The following is a 27,864-nucleotide window of genomic DNA, read 5'->3' as shown; positions in this document are numbered from 1 at the left end:
AGATAAACTAACTTGCCCGGAGACTCCGGGCCCCGCGCGCTGATTGGCCCGCGCCGCGCTCCGGGCGCCCATTGGCGGCGGACGGGGGGCGGGGCCGCGCGCTCCGATTGGCCGGGCGGGCGGGGCGGGGCCGGCGCGGGGCGGGGCCGGCGGCGGCGGCGCGTCCGGGCCTGGGGCGCGGGCGGCGGACGGGGGCGCGGGGCCCGCGGCCGGTGAGAGCCGCCGCCGCCGTCCTGGGGCGCCCCCCGTCCTCGCGGCCCGGCCCGGGGAGCGCGGCGGCGGCGGGCGGGGGCACGGCCCGGGCGCCATGAGCCGCGGCGGGAGCCCGGGCGCCGCCGACTGCCTGCTGTGCGCGGACGGCCGGAAGGGGCTGCGCCAGGTACGGGCGCGGGGCGCGGGGTGCAGGGGGCCGACGGGGTGCGGGGCGCAGGGGGCCGGCGGGGGGCGCGGGGGGTGCAGGGGGCCGGCGGGGTGCGGGGCGCAGGGGGCCGGCGGGGCGCGGGGTGCAGGGGGCCGGCGGGGTGCGGGGCCGGCGGGGGGCGGGGCGCAGGGGGACGGCGGGGGGCGCGGGGGTTGCGGGGCGCAGGGGGCCGGCGGGGTGCGGGGGGCCGGCGGGGTGCGGGGCGCAGGGGGCCGGCGGGGGGCGCAGGGGGCCGTAGGGGGGCGCGGGGGGCCGGCGGGGGGCGGGGCGGGGCCGGCGGGGCGGGGGTGCGGGGCGCCGGGCCGGGCTGGGCGCGCGCTCCTGCGGGGCGGGGCGGGCCTGTGCCCTCGGCCCGGCTCCCGGGCGTCTGGGGGTGCGCCGCCCCCGCGCCCTGGCCGGACACCCCGCGGCGCCCCCGCTGCAGGTCGGGGCGCAGGGGCTGGGAGCGAGGCGGGGGGCGGGGGGGGGGCGGGGGGGGCGGGGGGGGCGGGGGGGCGGGGGGGCGGGGGGGCCCCGCCCCCCGCGCCCCCCCCGCGGCCGTGGAAAGTTTGCTCCGTCGTGCTGGGCGGCGGGGGGCGCTGGGGTCCCCTCGACCCCCGCCGGCCTCGGGCGCGCCCCCGCGGTGCGGTGCGGGGCGGAACCCGGGGCGTCCCCGGGTCAGGGCGCGCGGCCGCCGGTCCCGGGCCGCGGGGCTTTGTCCGGAGCCGGAGCCGGAGCCGGGGCTGGTCTGCGGGGCCTGGGGGGCCCCGGGGCTGCTCCCCGCGGGGGGGGGGTGCGCCGTGCAGTCGCCGCGGGCCGCAGGGGTTCAGCGCGGCCCCCCGCGCGCGCCCGACCCGCTTGGCGGTGGCGGCTGGTCCGGGGTCAGCGGGGAAGCTGCGGCCTCGCTGCGCCCTGAGAGGCCAATGAAATGTGGGGGGCCGCGCGGCGGTAGCCCGTCTCCGACCCCCCCTGCCAGAGCCGGGCGCGTCCACCGGGTCCACCCGGGAGAGGCGGAGGGGGCCGTGCGCAGGCCGCGCCCCGCCCCCCGCGCCCCCCCCCCCGCCCCCTGTCCCGGGGCTCCCCGGCCGGGAGGGGACCCCACTGGTGGGCGCTGAGGAGTAGCAGGCGCTTGACACCCCCGCCCTGCACCCCGCACACCGGAGGGCGCCCCGCGGGAGGACGGGGCCGTGGCCCCCAGCAGCTCCCCGGGGGCCCCGCGGCGCTTCCCGGGCGGGTGTCCAGGGCCGGCGCCCCTGAGGAGCCCCCGAGGAGCCCCCGAGGAGCCCCCGAGGAGCGGGCGCGCGGGGGGCTGGCAGGGGAGACGGGAGCCTCCGCCGCGAGTGGCCGCGCTGCCCGAGCCCCGGGGGCCCTGGAAGAGCTGCGCCCCGCGCTCCCCCCGAGTGCGGGGGGTGGGGGGCAGGAGCGTCGCCCCCGGGCCTGCCTCAGTGTCTCCAGCTGGGCTGACAGCGCCCGCCTGGCTCGTCACCTGAGGCGGACCGCCGGGCCGTCAGCCCTGGGACTGCTGGGAGCCCGGCCTCCCCGTCGGGGCGCCGGTGCGGCCCCAGCAGAGGCTTTAGTGAGAGTAAAGGCTTCTGGTCACTGGGGCCGTGAGGGGTGTTGAGGGGTAATAATCCCTGTCACCGGGGGGAGTTTGGGGACAGGGGGTAGACCAGTTTCCACGTGAGCACCCCTTGGCCCTGAGAGGGTCACCGCCCACTCCCCCCTGGGGTCACCGCCCACTCCCCCCTGGGGTCACCGCCCACTCCCCCCCTGGGGTCACCGCCCACTCCCCCCTGGGGTCACCGCCCACTCCCCCCTGGGGTCACCGCCCACTCCCCCCTGGGGTCACCGCCCACTCCCCCCTGGGGTCACCGCCCACTCCCCCCTGGGGTCACCTCCCACTCCCCCCTGGGGTCACCGCCCACTCCCCCCTGGGGTCACCGCCCACTCCCCCCTGGGGTCACCGCCCACTCCCCCCCTGGGGTCACCTCCCACTCCCCCCTGGGGTCACCGCCCACTCCCCCCTGGGGTCACCGCCCACTCCCCCCCTGGGGTCACCTCCCACTCCCCCCTGGGGTCACCGCCCACTCCCCCCTGCAGCGCAGGGGCCACTGCTGCCCTGTGGCATCGCTGCTGACCGCATGGCCCTCACCCTGCAGAGCTGGGCTCTGACCCCACAACAGTCCGGCTGCATCTCGTCGTAGGTCCAGTGACACCGTCTTGTCCGTGACTGCACTCTCCGCGTCGCTTACATGGTGATTTATTTTGAGAACTTTTTAATGATTTCACAAGTGAAGAAGCTGAGAAAGTGGGAAATACGCGCCTGAACAATACGAGCCGCGTTGCTGCAGTCACAGTGGCCGGTCAGTGGCAGGTTGAACCTGCAGAATGAAGTGTCCTGTGGAGAGCAGCGATGTGCCGCCTTGGCCTACGGGGTTTCTTATGTGCATATATTTTTTTAAAGATTTGTTTTTATGCAAGAATCGGGGTACAGTCAGAAGCGCGGGAGGGTGAGAGGATTCACCAGAGCCAGAGCGGGGAGCAGAGCAGGCAGAAGGACCGAAGGACACTGCTGAGGGGAGCCGCGGGCGGCAGGAGAGGTCTGCGCGCCCTGTGGGGTTCTCCCCGGCTGGCCGGGGATCTAAGCGCGCTGCAGAGGCCGCGGGCACCTTCGCGGCCCAGCGCTCAACCACCTGCGCCACCGGGGAGGCCCCATGCATATCTTTTTTGAATGTTGAAACCAGTTTTTTCACCTGATTTTTGTCTTAAACTAAGCTGCCCGAGCGGCGATCAGGCTGCGCGTTTCTGCCCGTGAACCCTCTGCGGTGGTTCTCGAAATGCTCTTCACGGCGGCCTCCGTGCTCCCATGTTCTAAAATGCTTGCGTTGGATTCACGTTTGAAGCACTTTCTGGTTTGACGATACAGCGACCCCAAAATATGTTTTGCCAAATATCAGCCAATTGTGTTGAGATTTATCTTTTGTTACAAGATTATTCTCGTGCGGGTCTTGAGTTCGAACTCGCCCTGCTGCCTTGGCGCGCACATCTGGATTCTTCGTGAGGCGCTTTGACGGGAAAGGTGGTCGCCCATCACGAGGGCGCTGGCCTCGCAGAGAAAACAGCCTGTCCTGTGTGCTCAGACACACTTTCACTCGCAAGCTCACAGTCACCGGGAGCTGCTACTTCCTAACTGCGGTGTATAAAAGTCATTGTCTTGTAGACAATGTTTCCTACTTCGGTTCTGCCTGAGATTAAATTTCTGAAGGGACCCCGACCCCCTCAGCCCCGCCAGGGCTCCCGAGAGGCCCGGAGAGGCCGGCGCCCACAGGCCCGCCGGGCGGACCTTTTAATTTCGCACAGGCCTGTTAACTCCCCTGCAGCCTGGTTTTCTCTGCGAAGTGAGGATGATTTCTCCTTGATTTGTTGTTTGCGGCCCGGCTTGAGAGAGGTGATAGGTGTGAAAGTACTTTGTGAAACATGACGCGTAACTGTAAATCTAGAAACCAAAAAGCTGCCAGTTTCCGCCCTTTCCCAGGAGCCCGGGGCGTGGCGTGGCGTGGCGTGGCCCGCGAGCGAGCGGTGAGGATGCGCTTTTAGTGAGAATCAACATTGGGTTTGTGAGTTTCCGATTTCTCTTTTTATTCTGCCCCCAACCCGTACATAGTAAGCCAATTTGTTGCTTTTGCTTTTTTTTTTTTTGAAATGATTAAACTAAATAGCATTTTGGACCCTTGGGGGGCTGTGGGAAATTGGTATTTGGTTTGAAAAGACCCCGAGTGGAGCATGATGGTGCGGAAGAGAGGCCGGGGCGCACCCCGGCCAAGCAGAGCACTTGGGCGGGGCGGGAGGAGCTGCCGGGCGGTGGCTCTGGCGGCGCTGGGTCGGGTCCTTGGGAGACAGAGCAGCGGCTCTCAGATTGGCTCTTCGGACCCTGTGCCCTGTGGGATGTCCACGGCCTTCCCGAGGGTCCAGAAGATCAAAACGGTTTCTGAGACTTCGCGGCCTCTCCCGGTGCAGGCCCCGCCGGGCAGCTGAGAGCAGTGGGCAGCCCGGCCAGCCCGGCGCAGCGGGGAGGTGCCCGCCCGCAAGGCACAGCCTCCGGGACACAGCGAGACTCGCGCCTTCAAAGTCGGCCCGAGCGAGGCCTCCGGCGCGTCCCCGGGGCCAGCTGAAACGCGCGGGCCAGGGCGGTCTCCCCGGAGCTGCGGGCGCCCAGGCCGGAGGAGAGCTGGCGGAAGTCGCCCCCAGAATGAGTACGTGACCCCGGGGACTCGGGGGAAGGGACTGACGGCGCTGAAGGCGCTGCGCTTGGGGAACTGTGCCCCCGCCGCCATGAGCCCGCACGGCCCAGCTCGGAGCCTCTCCCCGGGGCCGGCGGAGCCGCGAGCAGACCCGAGCGGCGGAGGCGGGCAGCTCTTGGGCCAGCGCGCGAGGGCTCCGTCTCCCGCGTGGCGCTGCCCGCCCTTCCCTCCCCACCCGGGCACCACGTGGGCCCTCCCGGTTCTCGCCCCTCAGTTTCCTTGGATTCTCAAGATCACCGTATGCGCTTTCGAGAAGATTCATCGAAGTCATACGCGGCTAAAGAGTCAAAGGCCTCGGCTTGTAATGCCCCAGGAAGTCCAGCCCGCGCTCCGCGCCTTCACCTTCCCGCAGCGCTGCTGGCGCGGGTCGGGGCCTTCGCGGTCTCCGCCCTGGCGTCCGGCCCCTGTGGGAGGCCAGCGCTGCCCACAGCCTCAGCCAGCGCGGCGGAGGGACGCGGCAGGGGGCGCGCCGGGCTTGGCTCTCTGCTCTCCACGGTCTTTAAGGAAATAGTTACTTTCCTAACACGCGTGTTCACCCATGAAGGGTTTTTATTATTTTAAATGAATTAACAAACATTTTAAATTGTGTCATTTTAACCCCCACACAGTAAGTGTTGCCCTTACAGCCCGCACCTGAACCACAGCTCTTGGGGTGCACGACGCTTTCTGGGCGTGTGTGGGCGCTTCAGGACCCACGTGGTGACGCAGGGCAGCCGAGCCCGGCGCCGCTTGAAGGCTGCGGGGACGCTGGCAGCTGAGGCCGGGGCCGGGGCCTGCCGGCTGCTCAGCCCTGTGAGTGTGGAGCCACCAGGCGCCTCTCCAGGGTCGCCCTGGATGGTCTCTGCTCCCAGGCCCCTGGGCTCTCGCGGCCCTTCGGCGAACGCGCGGTGCCGGCGGCCGCAGGAGCCTCATCCCGGCGCCGTGTGACCGCAGAGGGCCAGACGGGAGGCTGTGTCCTCTGCCCCCTGGCTTGGGCCGGCAGGGACGCCAGGCCCCCAGCAGCAGGGTCGGCCTTTTGTCTTGACAGCCGAGCCTGTGGGAGAAGCAGCGGCAGGAGAAGGGACGAGAAAGGAGGCCGGGGCGAGTGCGCGCTGATGGCGGCAGCAAGCTCGCCCCACCAAGGAAAGGCAGAGCCGGCGGAGCCCCAGGGGGCATGGGCACGTGTGTTCTCTCGCCGCCCCGCAGACCGGACTGGTGGGGGGGAGAGGGCAGTGGACGCCCAGGGCTCCCCCGGCGCGCGTGGAGCTCCCTGGCAGATGCAGAACGAAGTGCTTGAAGACGCGCCCGGCCCTCGGCCTGCAGCTGGCGCGGAGCAGGCCTCTCTTTCCCAGACTCTCTCCCGTGCTCCGTGACGCCAGGAAGCCTCTCCCGAGCGCCAGGCCCCGCCCCGCCCCCGCGCGGCCGCTGACCGGGCACGGCCCGGGCAAGGGCGTAGGCGACAGAGGACAGTGGGCAAGGCCCCCGCGAGGCGGCTCTCACCGGCATCCGGTTCACGGGAAGTTCATGTCTAGCAACACAGGTTTGACTTACAGGCACGTCACCCCTCTCGGGACGGCCCTCACGCCAGGTGGCCCGGCCGCTCCGGTGAGCGCGTCTCCATCCCCGCACGCCCGAGCGCTTCTTCGCAGGCCCGTCCGGGAAGCCCGTGGCCGCTGGCTGGCTGGGGCTGTGGCGTGTGCGCGGGACACTCTGCGGGGGCTCTGACCCGGCCAGGACGCTGGTCCACGGGGCGGGGAGGTCAAGGCCCCGGCCCGGCCGCCAAAGGAAAAAGCGGCCTTTGCTCTGGCACAGCCCTGGCGCTGGGCATGTGGGGAGTGGTGAGGGCAGGCGATCGGCTCCCCGGAGCCCCCCACACTCCCCCTGGGTGTCCTAGGCCAGCTGCGGGCTCCCGGGCCTGCCGGCGCTCCTTGGCCCACCGCGAGCCGGGAACTGCCCAGAGGCCGGGACCACCGCGGCTGGGCCTCCACAGGCGAGTCGCGCGGGTCTGCGGCGGGGTCTTGCTGCCCCCGGTCCCACGACCGTCGGGCCCCGGCGCGGGTGAAGGGCCTTGCTTCCTGCTCAGCCTCCGACCTCGTGTCCCACGGAAGGTGCTGGACACGGGCTGCGAGCGCAGGACCAGGGGCCCGCGTGGGGCTGTGTCCGTTATTAGCCCGGTTTTCCTCACGGCAGGAAATGGACTTGCGCGTCAGACCCGTCTTCTCCCCGCGGAGGCAGCGCGCGTTCTCCGTTCCGGAGACGGGTTTTATTTTCGCGTCTTCCTCCGTCGCAGAGGGAGGTGGACGTGGACAGCTGGGGAGATGAAATCTGCCTTTCCAAATACAGCTGCGCCGAGTGCTCAGAGGTCAGACCCACCTCAGGGGTAACGGAAACTGGATTTCGTGCAAGTTCCTCCTCACTGCCTGGGCCAGCTCTCCCTCCGGGAGGCCGGTGCGCGCGGCACGGCGGGGCGGGCGCGACCCTCGCGCTTCTCGGCGTGGCCAGCGACCCTGGGCCTCGGGACCAGGTGCGAGGGTAGCACCCCGCTCTCCTTCCGGGCGAGCCGCTGCCTGGCATCTCCTGCTCTCCTCTGGGCACGGGACTCGTGTTGTGAAATGACCGTGACGCGATGGGCCCTGACTCTCCCGGAGACTAACAGCGGCTTCCGAAGCAGATACTTTTACGACTTTATTTGCCCATTAGAAATGCAAATTCCTCTCTCTCTATAACACTGCAGCAGTGGACACACGGGTTAGGGTTCTTTGATCTGTCCCTGTAGCTCCTTCATCTGCACGAATCTGTCTCCTTTCCTTCCCAGTCACAGAATGGTTTTTCCCAACAGCCGGCAAATTTTAACTCCCTCCTTTCCCAACAGTCGCTCCTCAGCGCGAGGGCGAGGGCCCTCCGTGCTCTGCTGTCTCTGCTCCATTCCAGAAGGAATGGTTTCAGCAGCATTCCCTTGGCGGGGGCCTCTGAGACGTGGCTTCGCTTTCTGGCGGTTGTGTGCGGCACGGAGAGCTGTTTGTGCAGACACGGCTGCCCGGCCCCTCGCCTTGGCTGTCTGTGGGAAGGAGAACCCGGCAGTGCCACGCAGCGGAGCCCTGGAGTCCGTGTCCAGCCGCCGGGCTGCCCTCCTCCGCCTGGACACCACAGCCAGGGATGAGTGTCCACTCTCACTGCGGGCCGTGCCGGGGACGGGGCATGTGGGAAGTGGCTCCTGCGCGCCGTAAACTAGAACTCCCGGGAGCTGCCCACAGACACGCAGCAGACAGCAGCGAGGCCTGCTCTGCCCCGGCACAGACACCGCCGGCTGCAACTGACCACTCGAAGTGTCCCCCGGCGGGGAGCGTCATGTCCATGGGAGGCGCACCTGGGGCCGAGCAGCTGCCCGAGACCATCTCTCCCAGCTGCTGACCCCACATGGTGACGGGCGGTGAACTCTGGCGAAGAGCAGCTTCAGCGTGTCCACTCTGAGGGTGGGCTGTGCCCTGGTTGTCGGTCCAGCGGGTCCGCCCAGTGTCCAGCAAGACGTGGAGATGAAAAAGAACCGCCGGTGGGCGAGAGCCGGTGTCAGGCTGTGGGCAGCGCCCCTGCCTGGTGGCCCGGTGGCGGCTGCCGCCAGGGGCACATTTTACCACCGCGAGATTCAGAGTTCACTGTGCTGCTAGTTTTGATATAAATCAGTAAAGGAAAACAAGAAGCCCAGAGTGTTTCCCCCACTAAACAACAATGAAAACAAAAGTGAAAATCACCTAAGCTGGAGGCCCCTTCACGGAAGCCACTGGCGAGGCCGCAGCGCCCCGGCCCGTGGTGGAAACTTGTGTGTGGTGGTTTATCTTTTGCTTGAGTGTGAGGTGCAGATCCAGCACCCCCGGGCATGGCTGTCCACAGAGCCGGGGGCCGGGCCTGGTGTTTGTCGGGCTCGAGCGCTGCTGCACACCACTCGTGCGCATGCATTCTCTGGGTTCTGCAAGTGACCTATTTGGCATGTGGGGCCCTTAAAAATGGGGGAAACCGTGTTTAGATAAATGAGAACATAGAAAAGTTCTCTTTTCGGGGCCGAATATATTGCCATTTTATGCTGTTCTCTGTGTCGACAACTGCCGGCAGCTGAAGAGCGGAGCCCCGAAGAGCAGAGCCTGCCGGCGTTCACTAAGGCCCTCCTTGGAGGGGCTCGGTGCTCACACGCGGTGCAGTGAGCATAGCCGGCCTCTTGTCCAGCATGGAAGCCCCACCTATGCCGCAGCCGCCCCGTCCAGCCATCAGGGTGGACAATCCCCCTAGGCCGGCGAGCTGGCCGGCTCCCGTGACTGTGGGAGGATCCCGGCAGGGCCGCCGCGTGGACAGTCTTTCTTGTTCTCGTTTGTCTTATGAGGTGATTGCTAATCTGATGCCCTTGCTTTCCAAAAAACCCAGTTCCCCTGACGAGCGGCCACTTAGAGAAAACACTTCACTTGTAAGTGATGTTAAACTTTAAGTAGAAGCACAGAACATCTCCACGGCTCCCCCGGGACCCCTGGCCCGTCCGCCGCAGCTCAGGGCAGCTGTGGGCCACGCCGGCTGTGAAGTCTCCCCAGGCGCGCGCTCAGGGGGACCCCGGCGCGGGCACTCACCTGCGCCTACAGGGCCGAAGGTCACGCCAGCAGGCCACAAGCCAGAGCTGACGAGAGCCCGAGCGGCCTGCACCGGGGTCAGGTGCCAGCCGGGTTAAGGCTGTGCTCTGCGGGACGGCCTTGGCCGCGGGCCTGGTCCGGTGGCGCGTGGACTCTCTTGGGTTATTTGGTTGCATTGAGTTTTGAGGAAAAGGAGTTTTCCTCATGGTGTCCCTTGCTTAGCTCCGACACTGGCCCATGTTGAACGTACTCAGCAAGAGTAATGGGCTGTGCAGCTCCCGCCCCTCCCAGCCCCGCTGCTGCCCGGGCCGGGAGGGGACCCCATGCCAGGGACGGCTCCCTCAGCCCGCTGCTGCTCCTCCGAGGGAAGGGCTGGTACGCAGCCCTAAATAGAACGGTCTCCATGGCAATGGCCAGTCAGCTTTTGACTTTGAGATGCATAAAAAAGGAAATTTAAAAAGGCATTTTCGTGGCCTAAAATAGTGCCATGAAAGTGAGGTCTGGGGGACCCGGGGCCAGCGCCTCTGCTCCTCCCACAGGCCTGTGCTCGCGCCTCCAGATGCCGCCACAGTGCTGCCCTTCGCGGACGGCGGCGGTCACTGTCTTCAGACACCGGGCGATGGAGGCGCTCAGATCCGGGCTCGGAGTTGGGGGCCGGGCTGGGAAGGGGTGCGCTCGCTCTGGCGTCGTCTCGCCGTCGTGCTCGCCACGCCTACCGCCCGCGGGCACGTCCCCTGCAGACGCGGGCGCTGGCTCGCGTGTCGCCAGCACGGGTGCTATCGCCTCGCTGCTTGTCGGGGCGCTTAAGCCGAGCCCCGCTCCGTGTAGCAGTCTTCCATGACGCTCTCACGCGGCTGCTAAGGCCGCAGATCGCAGCCGCGGAGCGTCACTGGCTGTCTGCAGCGCCCAAGTCTGTTGATACATTGAAAGTATTTTTAAAATATTTGCCAACCGGATTGTGCTTAATCAGTAATCACAGATGCCTGCTCAGGCTGCTGCTGCAGTAACTGCACCCACGGAGGGTAAGAGTGATTTAGCGTTAGCAGCTCACTCCTGCTCCCGCCACGCGGGGCGGCCCCCACGGCTGGCTCTGCGGCTCCGGGGCGCTCTCGCCTGCTGGCTGGAGGGTCCCCTCCGGAGCGGCCCAGCCCCGTGTCCTGGCGCCTCTCTGCAGGCCGCTGCCACTCGGTGGTGTCGCCGCTGTGACACATCTTCCTACACAGAAGATGCTTTGGGGTGCATCTAAGGACCCTAAAATCCGTTGCTTTACAAAGTGCAGTGGCCTTTGGAGGACTGACCGTGACCGGGGGCGGGGGGCGGGGGGTGCACCCTGGGCCTTCACACGCGTGCCCACCTGGGGGCCCAGCTGCCGTCCCGGGGGACGCCCCACGCCTGCACGAGGAGAAGCAGGCCCCGACCGCCCAGCACCCCGGCCACCAGGCCCGCGTCTGCAGGACAAGGAAAGCCGATTTGGAGGTGGCATCCGTGAGGGCAGGGTCGGGCCGGCGCGCTGTGTGTGACGCGCTGGGTCACAGGAGCCCCCTAAAGCAAGTTCGGGAGGATGGAGACTTGGTGACTCATGGTTGCCTAGAAACAGCTGTCCCAGCGGCGCCGTGTGCCACTCCGTGAGGACGTGGGAAACACATCAGTGGGTTCTGAAGATTATTTACATAACTACGCTCATTTACATAAGTGGTTGATCATAATTCCTTGCCTTATTTGGGGAAAAGGTAAAGAGAATCATTAAGCAACATGGATTCTTTAAAAATGGATTTGATTTTCTAGATTCCTGCTATGAGTGAGACCATCCGGTATTTTTCTTTTTCTTTCTGGCTTATTTCGCTGAGCATGATCCCTTCCAGCGCCATCCATGTTGCTGCAAATTTTTTTTTTTTTAGAAATTTTTTTTACTGGATCATTTATAGAGAAGAGAGAATATGGAATATTGAAAATAATTATAGATATTTAAGATTAAAGTTATTTTTAAAAATATATAAATTACATAATATATAACATGTTATTTTCTGATCTTGGTTTTATATTTTACAAAAGTTTCGGTATCTAAGATGATCAGTTTATTAACAGACTAGGTGAAATAGTTATTTTTAAAATATTTCTTTCGCGCTAGTCACATGGGAAGGCCTCCTCCCTCCCTCCCTCTGGAAGCTCTGGGGTACACAAGCACGTCGCCCCTAAGCCTTCTCCTGGCACCTGGGGTCTCTGACTAGGCTGGAGAAAGTTCTGGGCTGGAGAAAGTTAATGCAGTCAGGCCCTTGGAGAGGGCCTCGGCCTCATTTTCAAATGAGAAAACTGACGATCTGGACACTGACCAAGTGTCTGCATCCGGGAGACTCTGTGCTGGGGTCTCAGTGACCTTCTCTGTCTGCCGGCCACGGCCCACCCTGGAGTCTGCGGTGTGCGTCCACCTTCCCCGGCCGGTCTGTGAGCTGGGGAGGAAGGGCCCTCCGGCCAGTGCAGGGCTGGCCGGTGTTTGCCGGATGTGCGTGTGGTGCCCGCAGAAGCCGCGGCAAGGTGCTCACTCCCGTGGTTGTGCTTTTAACACGTAGGCGTTAGTTCTGCCTGAGCCAAGGGAAGGAGCTTGTTTCCTGGAGGACCGTGGAGCTAGCAGGGAACACCCGCGCGTAGGCCAGGCTCTCCTTCCTTGGGTGAGTTGAAGTAGGGCCGTCCCGGCCCTCTGAGCACTGTCGGGGCGCCCACGCCCCTAAGGGCCGCCTGCTGCCCGCGTCTCCCGGAGCCCAGCCTGGGATGTTGCCTCACAGACCCGCTGCCCTCGCCTGCGGCCTGACCGTCGGGGTCCTGCTCAGGTGACCCGTCCGGGGCTGCCTGGACACCGCCGCTGGCCTCCTGTCTGGGCTCCTCCCGCGCCCTCGCCTGTGGCTGCGTCCATGGGCTCCAGCCTCCCGGGGCCCCCTGGGCTTGCTTATCCCTGGGCCTCAGGGCTCAGCGAGGACCCCAGACAGCGAGCGGAGGGGGATCTGGGCGAATTGCTAGTTCTTCCTCATGAAAGTCACGTTAAATAATTTTTTAAAGATTTATTTATTTATTTATCCAAGCCCCGGGCACAGTCAGCAGCGCGGGAGGGTGAGAGGACCCACCGGAGCCAGAGCGGGGAGCAGAGCGGGCAGAGGGACCGAGGACACCGCTGCGGGGGGCGGCGGGCGGCGCCGGAGGCCGAGCGGGCATCTCGGGGCGGCGGGGATCGACCCCGCGCTGCAGGGGTGCGGGCGCTCGGCCCGGGCGGCCCCGCTGCGGGTTCTCAACGGCGCGCGCGGAATTATTTTTTCAATTGTTTGTGAATTCTGAGTCCCTACTAGAAAGTCCCGTTGGGGTGCGGCCTGCTCCGCGCCCGCACCCCTGGATCACAGCAGGTCCGGAGCCCGCGGGCGCGAATGTGGGGGGGCGGGGGTCCGACGGCGCGTCCCGAGCCCCCCGGGTTTGCGGCCGCCCTGCGCGTCCTCCGGGGCGCGGCGCGTGGCGAGGGGCGTCCGGCCCGCGGGCCTCGGTGTCGGGGCGCCCCGAAGCCGGCCTGCGAGTGCGTTTGGGGGGGCGCCGGGCCGGACCCGGGGTGGGGGGGGCGGGCGGCTGGGTGCTCGGGGCGGGCTGCCCGTGGGTCCTGCCGCCCCGGAGCGCGGGGCGCTCGGTCTCTCCTCGCGGGGCGCCGGCGCTGTCGGGGGGGGGGGGGGGGGGGTCGGGAAACGGCAAAGCGGCGCCACGAGGCCCCGGCCGGGCGCTGGGGGCGCGGGGCGCGCGGGGACCCCGGGAAGAGCCCCCGGAGCGAGGGCGGGAGGCGGGGCCGCGGGGAGCCCGGCGGAGGCGCGGTCCAGGCCCCCCCTGCTCCCGGGGCGCCCCCCCTCCCCCCCCGCCGCAGGCAAGGGGCGCAGCCTGCGCCGGCCTGCCAGGGTCCCCGCAGGCCGCGGGGTCGGAGGTCCCCGACGGCGCCCCCCCCCTCAGGGCCCGGCCCCGGAGACCCCGCAGCGCCGAGCCCCCCCCCCCCAGCCCGGACAGCCCCTGCCGGGACGCCCCCCGAGGGCACTGCCCGGGCCCAGACGGTGACCCCGGAACACACGAGGGACACGACGCCCCGTTCCTGCTTGCGTCGAGGTGTCTCGATGGGGATGACGGGTTATGGGGACCCCGGGGCAGACCCCGAGACGGATGCGGGAGAGCCCGGGGCGAGTTACCACATTCACCCTCATTTAAGGTCTCTCGGGCCGACCGGCTCGGCGGCCTGGGCGCTGCGGGATGCCCGGTCCTCGCCCTGCGGCCCCGGGCGGGCGGCCCTGCTGGACCGTCCTGTCGCCTCCTCAGGGCTCCGCGGCTTCAGGGCGCGGTGGAGCTGGGGAGCCGAGGCCCTGGGTCCCAGCCGGGCGCCCTCCTGCCCTGGAGCGGTGCCCACTGCCCGAGTGGGCCCACGGGGCTGCCCGTGCCTCCAGGCCACAGACCTCGGGCTCCCAACCCGGAGCCTCCAGGCCGCGGCGGAGCCGCTGAGAGCCCCGGACCCGCCTCTGGCTTTGGGTTTCCACAGACGCGAGCTAAGGGGCTGGGCCAGAAAATGGCCCCGGCCTCCATTCCCAGCTCCTTTAACCTCTGCTTGCTGGACTTTACAAGTAAAAACTCCAAGTTCTTGAGTCTGACCCTTGCTATTTCACTAAGAAAAACCACACGCAGGCCAGGCCGCTGCTGGGGGAGCCGCGGGGCCTTCTCTGTGGACGCAGCTCTGGGGCGTCCTGGCCCGCGGGCTCTGCCGGTGGCCGCAAGGGGCTCGGTCACGCTGGGCGGGGGCCTTTCCTCGCGGGGCCGAGGGAGCCGTGGGGGCCTGCTGGGGCCCCGCCCGGGGCATGGCTCTCCCCACGGCCGGGGCCTTGGTCCGAGGCCGGCAGTGGCCCTGGCTGCACAGCCCTCTCCACGCCGGTCTGCGCCCGCCTGGCTCCTCTTAGAAAGTCATTAACACGTAAATTCTTCCCTCTGGAAACAGGATAACAGAATCAGAGTATCTCAGCCCTCGTCGAGAGGACCAAGTGCCTTCATCCCGGAGAAGGAAGTAAGTGCGGCCGCCTTTGCCACAGCCGGGCCGGAGCGGCGCGTGACCGTCGGCGGGCGGCTCCGTCTTCAACACGGAATAAAAATGCATTTTGTTTTTGAGTTTCTTAAAATGTCAGAGAAGCGCGAAGATAATTTATATTCAGCTTCCCATAAGAGATTTTCTGCGGAATAGTCTGCCGCGTTTTAAAATTAGGGAGCATTTCAAGGCTCGAGTAATAGGGAATTTTCCGTATTTCATTTTAAAACAATTCTCTGCAAATGCCACCGGTCACGGAGGCTGATGTCAGCCTCGGGGTGGCCACTGTGTCGGGGGTTGGGGCCACGTCGGCTTTTAAGGTGTTTTGAAATTCCTGACATTATTCAACTGCTCTGTGTGAGCGGCCACCCGCCCCCCCACTGCCCTGGGGGACCCTGAGTCTGTGACTGAGCCCCTCCCGGACGGCCACCCGCCCCCCCACTGCCCTGGGGGACCCTGAGTCTGTGACTGAGCCCCTCCCGGACGGCCGGGTCGGCCAGTGCGGGGGAGGGGCGGCGGGACACAGGGCAGCTGCCTATCCGTGGCCTCCCTGTCACCAGGGGCTCGGCGGGGGCAGGCCTCCCGGACCCCAGAGGGCGCCTGCCTGGCTAGAGGAGGGCGGCCCTGGCGGGCTGTGTCCACGGCAGTGTCCAGCTCCACCGGGCACAGCGCCCGTGTCTGGGTCACTCGTGCCTGCAGGCGCCGTCCCCTCCCAGCAGGCCTGCGCAGCGTGCGGTGCGCGCGAGCCCCTGGGTCACCGGACACACTCCGGACTGCCCTCATGCCCGTCATGACGTGGGGGTGGACAAGGTAAAGGTGTTTGGCTTTACAGAGAGCTGAGGTGACACTGCCTCTTGCACCCCGTGGCGGGAGCACCCCGTTGGCACTCCCCAGACATCGCGTGTCCTTGGGGCTGGGCTCCTGCTCAGCAGCGCCTTCCGGTCATGTGCGCCATGTCCAGGGGAGGCGCAGGGCAGCCTGGGGGCGTCCTCCCGCAGAGTGACCTACGGGACAGTAAGCAGCCCCTGGCCAGAGCCTCCGGGGCCAGCCCCGCCCGCTGGCACCCCCAGCCCATCTCCAGTGCCCAGCTCAGTCCGTCTGCCACTGCCCAGTGCGCCTTCCACTCTGGGGGCGCTGCGGGGGGTCTTGTGACTTGGTACTTGTTAATGAGGAGCTCGGAGTGGGGGCACCGTGTCTGGTGTCCTTGTTAATTTTTCAATTAAGTTTTTCACACGTTACCTAATTTTTCCTTTGTCCCCCCAAAAAACTCAAAAAGCTTTTTTATGTATGTTCAGAAACAAAATTAAACAAAGAATCTGGAGATACTGATCTAAAGAAAACGAGGTTTTGTCTTGGACTGTGGAGAGGAAACCCCAGTCTCTGGGCCCCGCGGCCCAGCCCCTCGCCAAGGCCCCGATAGCGGTGCGGGCGGCGTGGACTCACCGGCGGGAGGGCGCGTGCGGCCGAGGGGGCGCCGGCCCAGCACCCCATCCTCTGCCCGCAGGTCGCCCAGGCCGACGCGGCGGACGAGCGCACCAGCGTCCTGGTGGAGGAGTACTCGACGTCGGGCCGCCTGGACAACATCACGCAGGTCATGAGCCTGCACGCGCAGTACCTGGAGTCGTTCCTGCGGAGCCAGTTCTTCATGCTGCGCATGGACGGCCCCCTCCCGCTGCCGCACCGGCACTACATCGCCATCATGGTGCGTGGCCGCCTGCCCCGCCGCGAGCGCGCGCCCCCCAGCCCACCGGTGCCTGCCCCCGGCCCGCCAGTGCGTGCCCCACGCTGCGCACCTGCCCCCCAGCCCGCCAGCGCCTGCACCCCCCACACACCCGCCCCTGCGGCCGACGGGAGCGCGTGGGAATGGGAGGGAGGGCCTCGGGGCCCCTGGACACTCTTCATGCTTTAAGCCGCTTCATGTAAGCAGCGTCACATGACTTTCACCGTTCTCGTTTCATCTCCTGACACAGGACGCCTGCGGGGCCCACAGGCCTTGCTTTGCGGTGGATGTCTCGGTCTAGCCATCGCTGTGAAAGCTTGTCATTGGGTCATCACTAATTTGGCGGAATAAGAGGAAGGGTGGTGGGCGCCGGTGGGCCTGGGGTAGAGCGCTCGCACGGGGCCAGCAGGCCGGTGACCAGGCTGTGAGGCTGGCGTGGCCGGGCAGGAGCAGGGAGCTGGCAGCGCTGGACAAGGGGACGCCCGCTCTGGGGTAGCGCGGCAGGGGTAGCCGGCCCCAAGAGCTGGCAGGCGGTAGCAGGAGAGTTTTCACTGAGTTTGAGGCCCTCCTGCTCTCATTCAAGAGCCAGACCACAGGGGTGGCACGCGGCTTGCTGGGGGTGCACTTGACCTTGAGTTCAGCGTCAGTTTTAGCGTCAGTGGCCACAGACTGCAGGAAGGCGGGCAGCGGAGAGGATGGACGGGACTTTCAGGAGGAGCAGTGCGGGCTGCTGGTGCCCAGGGCCGGTCTGGATGAGCGGCCGCGTGGGGGTGCGGGAGGAGGGCTCAGGCCCCTGAGGGTGGAGGCCGACCCAGGCCAGGGCACCTCGCCCAGCCGCCACGCTGGCCACGCCTGCGTGTGGGTAGAATGCAGGCGGCGTCCTCCGTGCCACGCAGGGACACGCGTCCCCGTGACTGCTGGCGTGGGCTTTGGCGGGGGTGCTGCCGCTTCTGGGCGAGTGTGTGTCGCCGGCCTGTGAGGCCGCTTGCTCGCGTGGGTCTGGGCTCCAGCATCCGCCCCAGGAGTCGCTGGCGGCTCTGTGGTGAGAGGGCCCGGAGGAGGAGGGCGCTTTAAACAAAACAACCCAACCGCTGGGGCGACGGTCGGCGCCATCCAGGCCGCTCCTCCGTGGGCAGCGTGAGCCCGGCCGCCCACTGCTGCCCTTTGCAGGCGGCCGCGCGGCACCAGTGCGCCTACCTGATCAACATGCACGTGGACGAGTTCCTGCAGACGGGCGGCGCGGCCGAGTGGCTGACCGGCCTGGAGCGCGTGCCCCGGCGGCTGCGGAACCTCAACGAGATCAACAAGCTGCTGGCGCACCGGCCCTGGCTGCTCACCAAGGACCACATCCAGGTAGGGGCCCGCCTAGAGCCCCTCTTCCGTGTGCAGAAGAGATTCAGAAGTGGGGGGCGAGGTGCGCGCACGCCTCTCCCTCCCAGCCCCGGGGGCAGGGGTGGTGGTTCTGAAGCAAGAGCAGGGCTGCGTGGGGTGGGGCGCAGGGTGCGGGGCAGGAGCGGGCCGCTCCAGGCTGGTCTGGGCAGTCACTGGGAGTGGACACATGCGGGGACCCGGGTCTTGTCCTCCCTGAGCCCTGGCCAAGTTGGGCTGAGTGTGCGCCCGGCGTGGAGGGCAGAAGAGCAGGTTTTCCCATCGGGATTTTAACTGTGAAGTGAACCAAGTGAAAGCTTGAGACTGGGGGGCGGCAGGACATGGACGCTCGCGTGGGCGCAGGGCGCTGACCGAAAAGAGCCCCTGGAGGACTCCCGGGTGGATGGGCTGTCGGGAGAGCAGAGGTACCTGCCGGCTTCTCTGGGGCGCCATCGGTGGCTGCTTGGAAATTTATTTTTAATGTCCGTTTTTAAAAAATTTACTTTTTTGTGAAGAACTGGGGTGCAGGCCAGAGGTGCGGGGGTGGTGAGAGGACTCCCCAGAGACAGCATGGGGAGCAGAACAGGCGGATCCCCTGAAATCCACTGCTGAGGGGAGCAGCGGGGAGACAGGAGAGGTCTGCTGCGCCCCGTGGGTAGCTCCTGTCCGGGTGGAAGCCGGGCCGCAGGTCATGGCGTCATGGCCCCGAGACTAACCCTCAGCACCGCCTGCTCAGAAGTTTTTCAAGCTCTCGTGCAGACGCGGGACAGTGGCCCGCACGCCAGCGCCTTCTTGTCCGGCCTGTAGGGGCTTTATCCTCGGGGAACTTACCTAAAAGGAAGTGAAAGTTCACTTGCTGGGTTGAATTTCTGGTGATTTTTAAGGTGGTCGCTCCCTTAGCACCTTAAAATGTCCTTGCTGGGTGACCCTCTAGATCCTGCCCCGTCCTCCTCAACCCCCCCCCCGCCCCCGCGGCGAGCTGCCGTGGGGCCTCCCGTGGGGGCTGGGAAGCGGCCACACGGCCCTCGGCTTTGTGGCTTCACGCGACCTTATTTGCCCAAAGCCCCTTCTGGCCTCCCGGGGCCCGCGGCTCAGCAGCTCCCCCTCCCCTCCGACTCGCCCCTTCCAGAAGCTGGTCCGGACGGGGGAGAGCAACTGGTCGCTGCCCGAGCTGGTGCACGCGGTGGTCCTGCTGGCGCACTACCACGCGCTGGCCAGCTTCGTCTTCGGGAGCGGGATCAACCCCGAGCGCGGCCCCGGCGCGGCCCCCGGCCTCAGGCTGGCCCCGCGCGGCCCCTTCTGCGCCTGTGACCTGGCCAACGACAACGGCGTCGAGAACGCGGCCCTCCCAGCCGGCAGCTTTGGGGTGAGCCCGCCTGTCCGCTCCTCGCCCCCGGGGCGCCCCGACATTCCACGCATCCGGGCTTGGCCGCCGTTCCCTGCCGCGGGCCGGATGTTCCGCCACCCGACAGCCCCGGGCTGGGTGTCCCCCGCGGCGTGGCCGTGGCCGTGGGACAGCAGGGCTGCGTCTCGTGGCGACGCGAAGGGGCCGCTGCCGCTGCCTCGCTTTCAGAGCACAGGCGGGCAGCTCCACGGGCAGCAGGCGGCGCCCGCCCTCCCACGTTGAGCCTGTCCGTTCAGCACGTGGACGTAGAACAGCCCCCCCAGCCTCGCGCGCCCGCGGACGGCCCGACGGCCAGGACAGCAGCGTCCTCTTGAGCGCGTCTGCAGCCGTCATGCAGTTGTCTCTGGGGTTAGTGGGAAACACGCTGAGGAGCTTGCTGTGTCCACGCCACTGATCACAGTGGGGGGTGCCAGTGGGCAGACCGAGGGACACCCGGGACCCCCAAACCTGCACGCTCTAAGCGGGTTCGCCGTCTGCCACGTGAAGACCAGGCACCAGCGCAACCCCACGGAGGGGCGCCTCGGCCTGCCCCATCTGAGCTTCCCCTGGATGCTCAGCTCCCCTGTCCTGGGGGCAGGGAACCTGGACCCCACTTTCCGTGGGGCTCGCCCTGTCACAAGGGACATTCAAACAGCGCTGGGTGTCCAGGACACCCAGTGTTGTCCTGTCTGCTTCCAGATCGTCGGTTCTCTCGGCGAGCTGGAGGCCTTGATGGAGAGAATGAAGGGGCTTCAGGGGGGACGGGAAGACGAAGAGGCGTCTCAGGAAGACCTGGCCCCGCGCCTGGAGTCGGAGAAGGACGGTCTGTTCGTGGTCTCTGGGGACACTTTCTACGCGTTTCCTCACTCAGGTATTTTTCTTCCCTGCCGTCTGCGGAGCCCTGCGGGTCACCCCCCCCCCCGCCCCTGCCCCCCAGGGCGTCTCTGGGCAGCCTCACGCAGGGGAAGGCCGCAGAGCCCTCGCCTGCCAGGCGAGATGGCAGTTTGTTGTTTTTTCTGAAATCCTGTTTCAGCAGACGTGGCTCCCTAGAGCAGAGCCCATCGGCGGGGCGGGCCTGAGGGCTGCCCCCCGCTCTGCCAGGCAGCTGAGGGCTGGGCGCCCCCGGAGTGACCGCTGGGTCCTTTGCTTAGACTGAATCTGGAGGAATTCATTCCATGTTAAAAGCTAAGAATCCTTAGTCTTAAGAGCACATTTTTTCCCTAATACCCCAGAGACTTTGAAAGAGGAGGGAACTTTCTGATTGGGACTGAGACCCAGGACACGCAGTGACCGCCACTCGGCCACGCCGACCCCTCCGGGCCTCGGACTCTCAGCACTTCCCTCTGTCGCTGGTCCCGGCAGCTGCCACGTGGGGCTGGTCTCGGCTCTCGCTAGCCGTGGGCCGCGGCAGCTTGTGGGCAGCGCTGCGAGCCATGGGTCGTGCCTCAGGCTTCTGAGCAGCAGGCCTGGGCGGCCCTTCACCCCCCAGACATCTGCCGGCTCCCCCCTGCCCTCAGGAGCCTGCCCCTGCGGCCGGCAGTCGCAGCCCTGGGCAGATGTGGACAGGCCTGGGCGCCCGCCATGAGCCTGGCCCAGTTTGGGGGCGTGGCAGGAGCCCCTCGGCCCCTCCCGCCTGGCTCTGGGGGACGCCGGGTGACTTCACAGGGGTCCCGGACCTGGGGGTGAAGGTGGGGTACGCAGGCGGGGATGCAGGTGCAGGCGGGGAGCTGAGGAGCTGCCCCTCGGCCTCCTGAGCATGCGAGCCCTGTGGGCTGGTCCCGTGGGGGCGACGGGGGAGCGTCTGAGCGTCTGGGCCTCCCGTGGGCGCCCCTTCCTGGCGCGGGCGGAGCTTCTGCCCGTTGCCATCCCCAGAGAAGTAAACCTCGTTCCCTCCCCTGCTGCTGCTGAGGTGCTCCACCTCAGCTGCTGTTTCCCGCCTGGGTAACTGAGTGATTATTAACGTTGCCAGGATTTGGTGATGAAATTGTGTCCCAAGCAACTACTGTTTCTGTGAGTCGAGCCACGAAGTCAATATTGTTCCTTCAGAAATCCAGGAGAAAGATTAAAATTGGTGGAAAACCTGGCTGCGTTCCGCTGCCCGAGCTGTCTCCGCGCGGCACGCTCACCTTCCTTGCTGCTCCCTCTGCCTAGATTTCGAGGAGGACGTGATGGCAGCGTCCGACGTCTCGCGGTACGTGGAGGACCCCGGCTTCGGGTACGAGGACTTTGCCCGGCGGGGAGAGGAGCACCTGCACACCTTCCGCGCCCAGGTGGGCCGTCCTGGGCAGAGGAGGGCCCCCCGGCCTCACCTGACCCCCCGCAGCCGCGTCGCTTCGGTGTCCCCGCAAGGAGGCAGGAGGCCTTGGCTCTGTCAGTCCTGAAGTCACCCCACAAGACCAAACTCCCCCACATCGGGTTTGGGGGCCCAGGCGACAGGCTGCCCCTGTCATGAAAGGCGCCGGGCGTAAGGCCCGGTGCTGCAGGGTGTCAGGCTGTGCGTCCCCCCTCCCGGGACCCGCGGCGGCGGCGATGTGGCCCCGGGAGCCCGAGGGAAGCAGACCCTGCCCCTCGGGGTCCCTTGTCTCTGTCCACGTCACCCCATAGGTCTGGGCCCGTGGGGATATTTCAGGAGTCTGGGCCCCCTGGAGAGGCCCACGGTGGTGCCGTGCTGAGCACAGGAGGGGCAGAGGTCATCCCCAGCGGCCACCCGGGCCAGCGCCCTGGCAGGCGGGCAGCACGCATGGCGGGGCCGGGATGGCACTGTCCTGACTGCGTGACCCTCCTCCCGCAGGACTACACCTGGGAGGACCAGGGCTTCTCGCTGGTGAACAGACTCTACTCCGACATCGGGCACCTGCTGGACGAGAAGTTCCGCATGGTCTGCAGCCTCACCTGCGGCCCGGCGGCCAGCCGCGAGGACGCTGACAGCACCACGCTGCACCGCGCCCTGTTCAACTACGTCCACTGCATGTTCGGGATCAGGTGCGTGCTCGGGAGGGGCGCGCTCCCCTAGGGGGACTCTGATCCCGCAGGGCCACGCCTCGGGGTGCCTGCATGTGGACCCCGACTTAGAAATGGGGTCTGTTTTATAGGCCGCGTCCCTCTTTAACACCATCTGTCTCTGCCGCACCCAGGGCTGGAGCCACCCCTCCCTGGGGCGGGGCGGGGGGCGGGGCGGGGGGTGGGCAACAGCCCTGGGACAGGGCAGGGCCAGTCGGGGTGGGTCTGAAAGCCCCCCAGGATCCTGAGAGCGAGGGGGACAGGATGGGCTCGGGCCAGCAGGCTGAAGGGCCAGCACAGACTGGAGCTCCTGGCGAGCAGTGTGGGCCCCAGGTGGCCGGTGACCTGGACTCAGGCAGCTGCAGCCCCAGGGAGGCCCCACCGCTGCGGCCTCCTCGCCCCCTAGGCCGGGTTCTTGGCCACCCCCCTGCGTGGGCTCTTGAGCACCAGTGACCCTGAGCGGTGACAAGGCTTCAGCACAGTGCCAGGGGCCAAGCCGTGGCCGGCGGTTGTAGCCCAGTGCTGGCAGCGGCCTGGAGGAAGACGCCGCTGCACCCACACAGGCAGCACAGAGCCCCAGGCAGCGTGAGAAGGCCCCACTGGTGGGTGAAGACAGAGCCCTGGGGAGACCCTAATGCAAGAGAATGAGCCAAACTCCCGGAAGAAGTTTTCAGACCGCAGGCACGATGGCGCCTGCTGGAGTCAGGAGGGCCGTGCGCGCTCAGGGTGCGCCGTGCTGAGGGAAGTGTGGAAAAGCTCCACGCAGAGCACAGGTCAGGGGGTCAGCACAGCAGAGAGCTCCGCAGCGGCTCACTAGGCGGAGGGCGGGGGGCATCCGGATGGCAGCCGCAAGTGGGGACAGCGCGGGCCTGTGGGACAGCCTCGGGAGCACCCGCGTCACGGGGCCCCAGGGAGAGGGGCAGAAACCCCACCGAAGCAACCGCGGCGAGAACTTCCCCAAACAAGGGGGACATCCAGGTCAGGAAGCTCGAAGGGCTGCAAACGGAGCAGACCCAGCCCCGGAGAGGGGCCCTCGCAGGGGCTCACGGATGGGTCGTCCTCCCTCGGCCGAGCGCCAGGGGCTGCAGGCGCCGCTGAACACGCCGAGGGAGCGAGTGTGTCTCCGCGCTGAGAGCAGGATCTCTTTTGGAACAGTTGCCTTGAAAAGATGCCACCAGCGACCGGCAGGCTTTCTGGAAAGAGCAGTGAGTGGGAAGACAGCGCGGGCTGCAGTTGGTCTGTGATGTTTATGTCACGCGGCGAGCGCTTCTGGAGGGCTGGTTAGAACCCAGCTCTTGGCCGCAGCCGGGCGGAGAGGCGCGAGCAGCACGCCCACCATGCCAGCCCCACCGCGGGCACGCCTCCCCGCTCGGGCGCGTCCCAGGGCATCCTTGGCCTTACGCGCTGGAGAGAACCACGCGTGTGTTCACGAGAGCTCTCCTCATTTTGCTGGCTGATGTTTCTGTTGCTCACGCAAGCCCTGCCCGTTTTCAAGCTCCCTTTAAACTGGGAGTCCAGATCCGTCAGCAAGAGAACGAGCCCAACTCCGGAAGAGACCGGTCAGTGCGACGGCGCGGCTGTGCCCCTGGCGACCGGGGGCCGCAGCCCCTGCCTTTCCTCCAGGGAGCAGCCGGCTCGTCTGCCGCAGACGCGCCGCTCGGGGGAGGAGACCCGACTCCACCAACATCAAACCTGTGGTTTTCTCAAACACTGCGCTTTCTGTGTGTCTGGAACTTTCATTTTCAAGGCTTCATGTTCTCCATACTCGATGTCGTGTGATGGACGCTCCAGGGTCAGATTTCTCTGTGGTTTGACAACCAGTCGCCCCATCTCAGCAGAGCGCTGGGCCCGGGCCCCGCTGTGCAGCCGCGACCCCGGGCGTCCGCCTCCCTCTGCAGCTCTTGGAGCGTTGTCTTCATGCAGCCTCCCAGTCTTTTTATGTTCTTTGACCGTTTGGTTTATATAAAACGCTGTATGATGTAGCTAGCACACCGAAATGCCTTTTCTTTCTCTTTCCTAATTTTTAAAGACAAATCACTAAAGACTGCTCTCTAATTTATTTATTTTTTATTTTTTTAAGATTTATTTATTTATTTACACATGCACTGGGTACAATCAGAAGCGCGGGAGGGTGAGAGAATCCACCAGAGCCAGAGCGGGGAGCAGAGCAGGCAGAAGGACCGAAATACACTGCTGAGGGGAGCAGCGGGCGGCAGGAGAGGTCTGGGCGGCAGGAGAGGTCTGCGCGCCATGCAGGACCCTCCCGGTGTCCGGGGATCGAACCGGCGCTGCAGAGGCTGCAGGCAGCTTCGCAGCCCAGCACTCAACCGCTGCGCCACCGGGGAGGCCCACCCCTCTGTAATTTTTTTAAAAAGAGAAAGAAAACCTGCGCTGAGCGAGAGCCAGCTTGGAGGGAAGCAGCAGCTCAGGCAGATGGTTTCAATAGTGAGTTTTATCAAAGCGCCAAAGAGAGACTCATTCCTGCCCCTCTCAGACACTTCCAGACCCCTCTCCTGAGGCCGACAGTGCTCCGGTGCCGGCAGTAGACAGGGATATGGCAGGAAGGAGAACTGCAAATCAAATCCCTGCCGAGCACGAAGGTGAAAATACCCCGAATCTCAGCAGCAGCACATAGAAAGCGCAGCAGCACATAGAAAGGCCCATCTGCCCGGGCAGAGTGGGCCCGGCCCCGTCCCCACGGTCCACACCGCCCCGGGGAAGACAAAGCTGCGTCGTCTCAGTAGATGCAGAGGGAGCATTGGACGAGCCAACATCCATTTTGATAAAAACTCAACACCATGGGGGCAGAAGGAGCCTGCCGCCGCGTGGTCCAGGCCGGGCATGATGAACCCACGGCAAGCTCGGAAGTTCAGCGGCGGACGCTGGAAGCTCTTCTTCAGAGATCAGGTGCAAGGCGAAGGTGCCCGGTTTCATGGCGACTGTTGGGCATGGCGGTGGAGTCCTGGAGGGGGCAAGTCAACAAGAGTAAGAAAAGAAATCCAAGTTGAGAGAGAAGTAAAAATGTTCATTCTTCATGTCACAAAGCGATCATATACGAAGAAAACTGAAGACGCCACTGCGTGCGCACGGGGAGCCGGGAGGGAACACACCAAGGGAACAGTGCCATTGACGATCGCATCGAAAGAATGAAGTAGCTGGCGATACGCTGTAAAAGAAGTGGAACATAAAACAAAAGGAAGATCCTCCAGCTCAGGGACTGCAAGAACTAACGTTGCTGAAGTGGCCGCCCTGCTCGCTGCCGCCCCGCGTGTCCACGCTGACGGGGACATCTGCGAGGACGCAGAACATCGCCGAGATGCTTGGAGGGGCTGGCGGCGGGCGTGGAGTGAGACCCCCTAACAAACTCGTGCGACACTGAAAGAAAAGGCCTGGGCGTAAACGAGGGGCCTCTGAATTCCGAAGGCCGGCGTGGCGAGGCCTGTGGGTGAGTGAGTGAGTGAAACTGACTTTCCTACTCAGGGAGGCTTTTGGATAATGTGCTCTTGTGAGCTAGAGCTTTGAAGGCATTTGTGGAGACTGATGCGCAGAGACGCAGTTCCCTGCGGTCCACACACGCGTTCCGAGTCCAGGGTTTGTGTTACTGCTGAGCTGGCGTGGAAGGTCTCTGTGGGCCGGACTCTGCTCCTGGTTAAGCAGCGCCGCGGCGGGGGACGGTGGCGGCTCCCTGCCCCCGTCCCTCCTCGCAGTGAGGTCCCTCGGGGTCCGCCTGGAGCGTCTGGCCGGCCTGGCTGGGAGCACACACCAGCCGCGTCGCTGTGGCGCGCCTGTGCACGCGAGGGCAGGTGAGAGGAGCCCGCCGGGCGCCGCTGTCCAAAGCTGGGGAGCCCCCAGCTCCTCCTGTGAACTCAGTCTAGGGTCTGGGCAGAAGGGAAGGGAAACCCTGCCCGGGAAGCTACCACTAGTCCCCTCGCCCTCCTCGCGTCCACCGCCGCCTCCTGGGCGAGCCTGCGCCCTGCCTGGCCGGCGTCCACTCTGCCCGTCGTGTGGGGGCATCTTCCTCCACCGCCCCTCTGGCTGCGGGCTCTCCCGCCCGGTCCCTGAGAGGGTGTCCGCTGGCCAGCGCCTCGCCCACGCCCTCTCCCGCCCACCTCAGGCTCTTCCTCCCTCCCGGCCCACAGAGTCCCCCTGGGGTCGCAGCTGCTGGCCAGGAGGGGCCCGCGCAGGCCCCTGCCCGCAGCAGCCCCACCCGCGCTCCATGCAGCTGCCGCATCATGGACACCCCACCCGCCCCCTATGGGCAGCGCCTGCCTCCCGTGCCCCGTGGGTCCCCCGACCAACCCCTGCTGGCGTTCGTGCGCTGGGTGCCCACGGCTTTGCCTAGCATGTGGGGCAGCCGGCCGGGAGGACCGCGTCTCAGTGAGGAGGGGCACTGAGGGGGCCCTGGGCACGGGGCATGGGTGCCAGAGCCGCGGTCACGAGCCGGCCCTGCCCACAGGTACGACGACTACGACTACGGGGAGGTCAGCCGCCTGCTGGAGCGCAGCCTGAAGGCCTACGCCAAGACGGTGGCCTGCTACCCGGAGAGGACCACCAAGCGCATGTACGACAGCTACTGGCACCAGTTCACGCACTCGGAAAAGGTGGGTCCCGCCCGGCTGCCTGCGGCCCGGCCCGGCCAGCGGCACTCGGCTTCGCCTGCGGGGACTGAGCTCAACGTGGGGCAGGGGGAGGGGGTGGCAGAGCTGGGTGCCCAGCAGGTAAGTCCACGTGGAAACTGCCCTGCTCTGTCGGCCACACAGGCCCGGCCTGGTCATGAGGGGCGCGGGGGCTCGGCCCAGCCTCCGCCACCAGCCTGGACCTGCGCTTTCTCACCCTTGCTTGCTGACGTGGCGTCGGACGGTGGGTGGAGACCTTTGAGCCACGTGTGGCACAGTCTCCGTGTCTCTGGGGAAACATCCAGGACTCAGGACGTAGGCCTGCGTGTGGCCAGGGGCGCCCCCACGTTGTGGGAACTGGCCTAAAATCCTCAGTGTTTTCGCCTTCACGTCCAGGAACCTCCATTTTACACCACAGTTTCCCCAACTGCAGAGTAAGGGCCTAAAATTCACTAATTACCTGTATCATCTCGACAGAAAATGTCACAGCCTCAACATGGATCGGAGTTTTCAAAATCTTAGCGCCGGTCGGCCTCAGAGAGCCATTTTCTCCCCGGCACCCCCGTGGGCCCTCACGCCCCGTTTATGTACTGCGTGAGATTTTCTTCCTTCATGAGTGGGACCTAGACATCCCCTGACTCATCAAGACCGTCTACCCAACGGTATACCCCGCTGTAGGACGGTAGCAAAATAATTTAAATATTAATACCAGGTTCCATAATAGCTTCTGAAAATACCTGGGCATTCATTCTGGCCCCTCTGCCGCCCACGACCTCCCAACGAGGGCCTTGCTCAGGCGGCCGGACGGCCGGGGCGCTGGCGTCGAGCTGCCTCAGCCGGCGGCTTTTCAGCCGAGTCTTTCAAGTGAACCAGGAGTATTTTCAAAAGCGCTGCCAGGACGAAGCATGGGCTGCAAGAAGTGCAGCTGACTTTCAGCCACACAAAATCTGACAGCTGGGAGAATGTTTATTTGTAGGAAAAGATCACTTATAAAAATTAGTTTCATGACCCAAAAGACTCATTGGCTTTACGTAACATACAGTCTTGAAAATTACCGGGATAACGTAAGGCTCGGGGGTCTTTTTCCAGCCCTCAGAGCCACGTGCACACACCAGGTCGCGCGAGTGTCAGGTGGCGTCGGCACCGGGCCAGCGCCCGCCCACGGGGGCCGCCTGCGTGTCTGGATGTGAACGAGCAGCTTTACCAGGCACTTCCGACGGCCGCGCTGACGACGCTCTCATTCCCAGGTGCACGTGAACCTGCTCCTGATGGAGGCGCGGATGCAGGCCGAGCTCCTGTATGCCCTTCGCGCCATCACCCGGCACCTGACCTGAGCGCCGGCCAGCGCCACCCCAGCCCAGACGCAGGAGCCGCCCGGGGCGCGGCGTCCGGATCCTCGACCCCCG

General features: G+C 65.9%; 1 protein-coding gene across 2 annotated transcripts; it reads left to right on the top strand.

Moving 5' to 3' along the window:
- Positions 1–307: 307 nt before the first annotated feature.
- Positions 308–27,792, top strand: SESN3 (sestrin 3; the record flags this gene model as incomplete). Of its 2 annotated transcripts, XM_084250772.1 has the most annotated exons (10): positions 308–379; positions 14,287–14,352; positions 15,875–16,072; positions 17,261–17,443; positions 18,588–18,824; positions 19,542–19,713; positions 20,994–21,112; positions 21,634–21,824; positions 26,299–26,443; positions 27,706–27,792. In XM_084250772.1, 10 exons carry the CDS (start codon positions 308–310, stop codon positions 27,790–27,792), a joined length of 1,470 nt encoding a protein of 489 aa, XP_084106898.1. The 2 variants fall into 2 exon arrangements, with proteins under 2 accessions (XP_084106898.1, XP_084106899.1); XM_084250773.1 differs by lacking the exons at positions 308–379; positions 14,287–14,352; positions 17,261–17,443 and having other exon boundaries at positions 15,759–16,072.
- Positions 27,793–27,864: the final 72 nt, after the last annotated feature.

The sequence above is a fragment of the Talpa europaea genome (assembly GCF_964194135.1).
Source record: "Talpa europaea genome assembly, chromosome: 12".
Lineage (NCBI taxonomy): Eukaryota > Metazoa > Chordata > Mammalia > Eulipotyphla > Talpidae > Talpa > Talpa europaea.
This window is presented reverse-complemented; position numbering and strand designations above follow the sequence as displayed.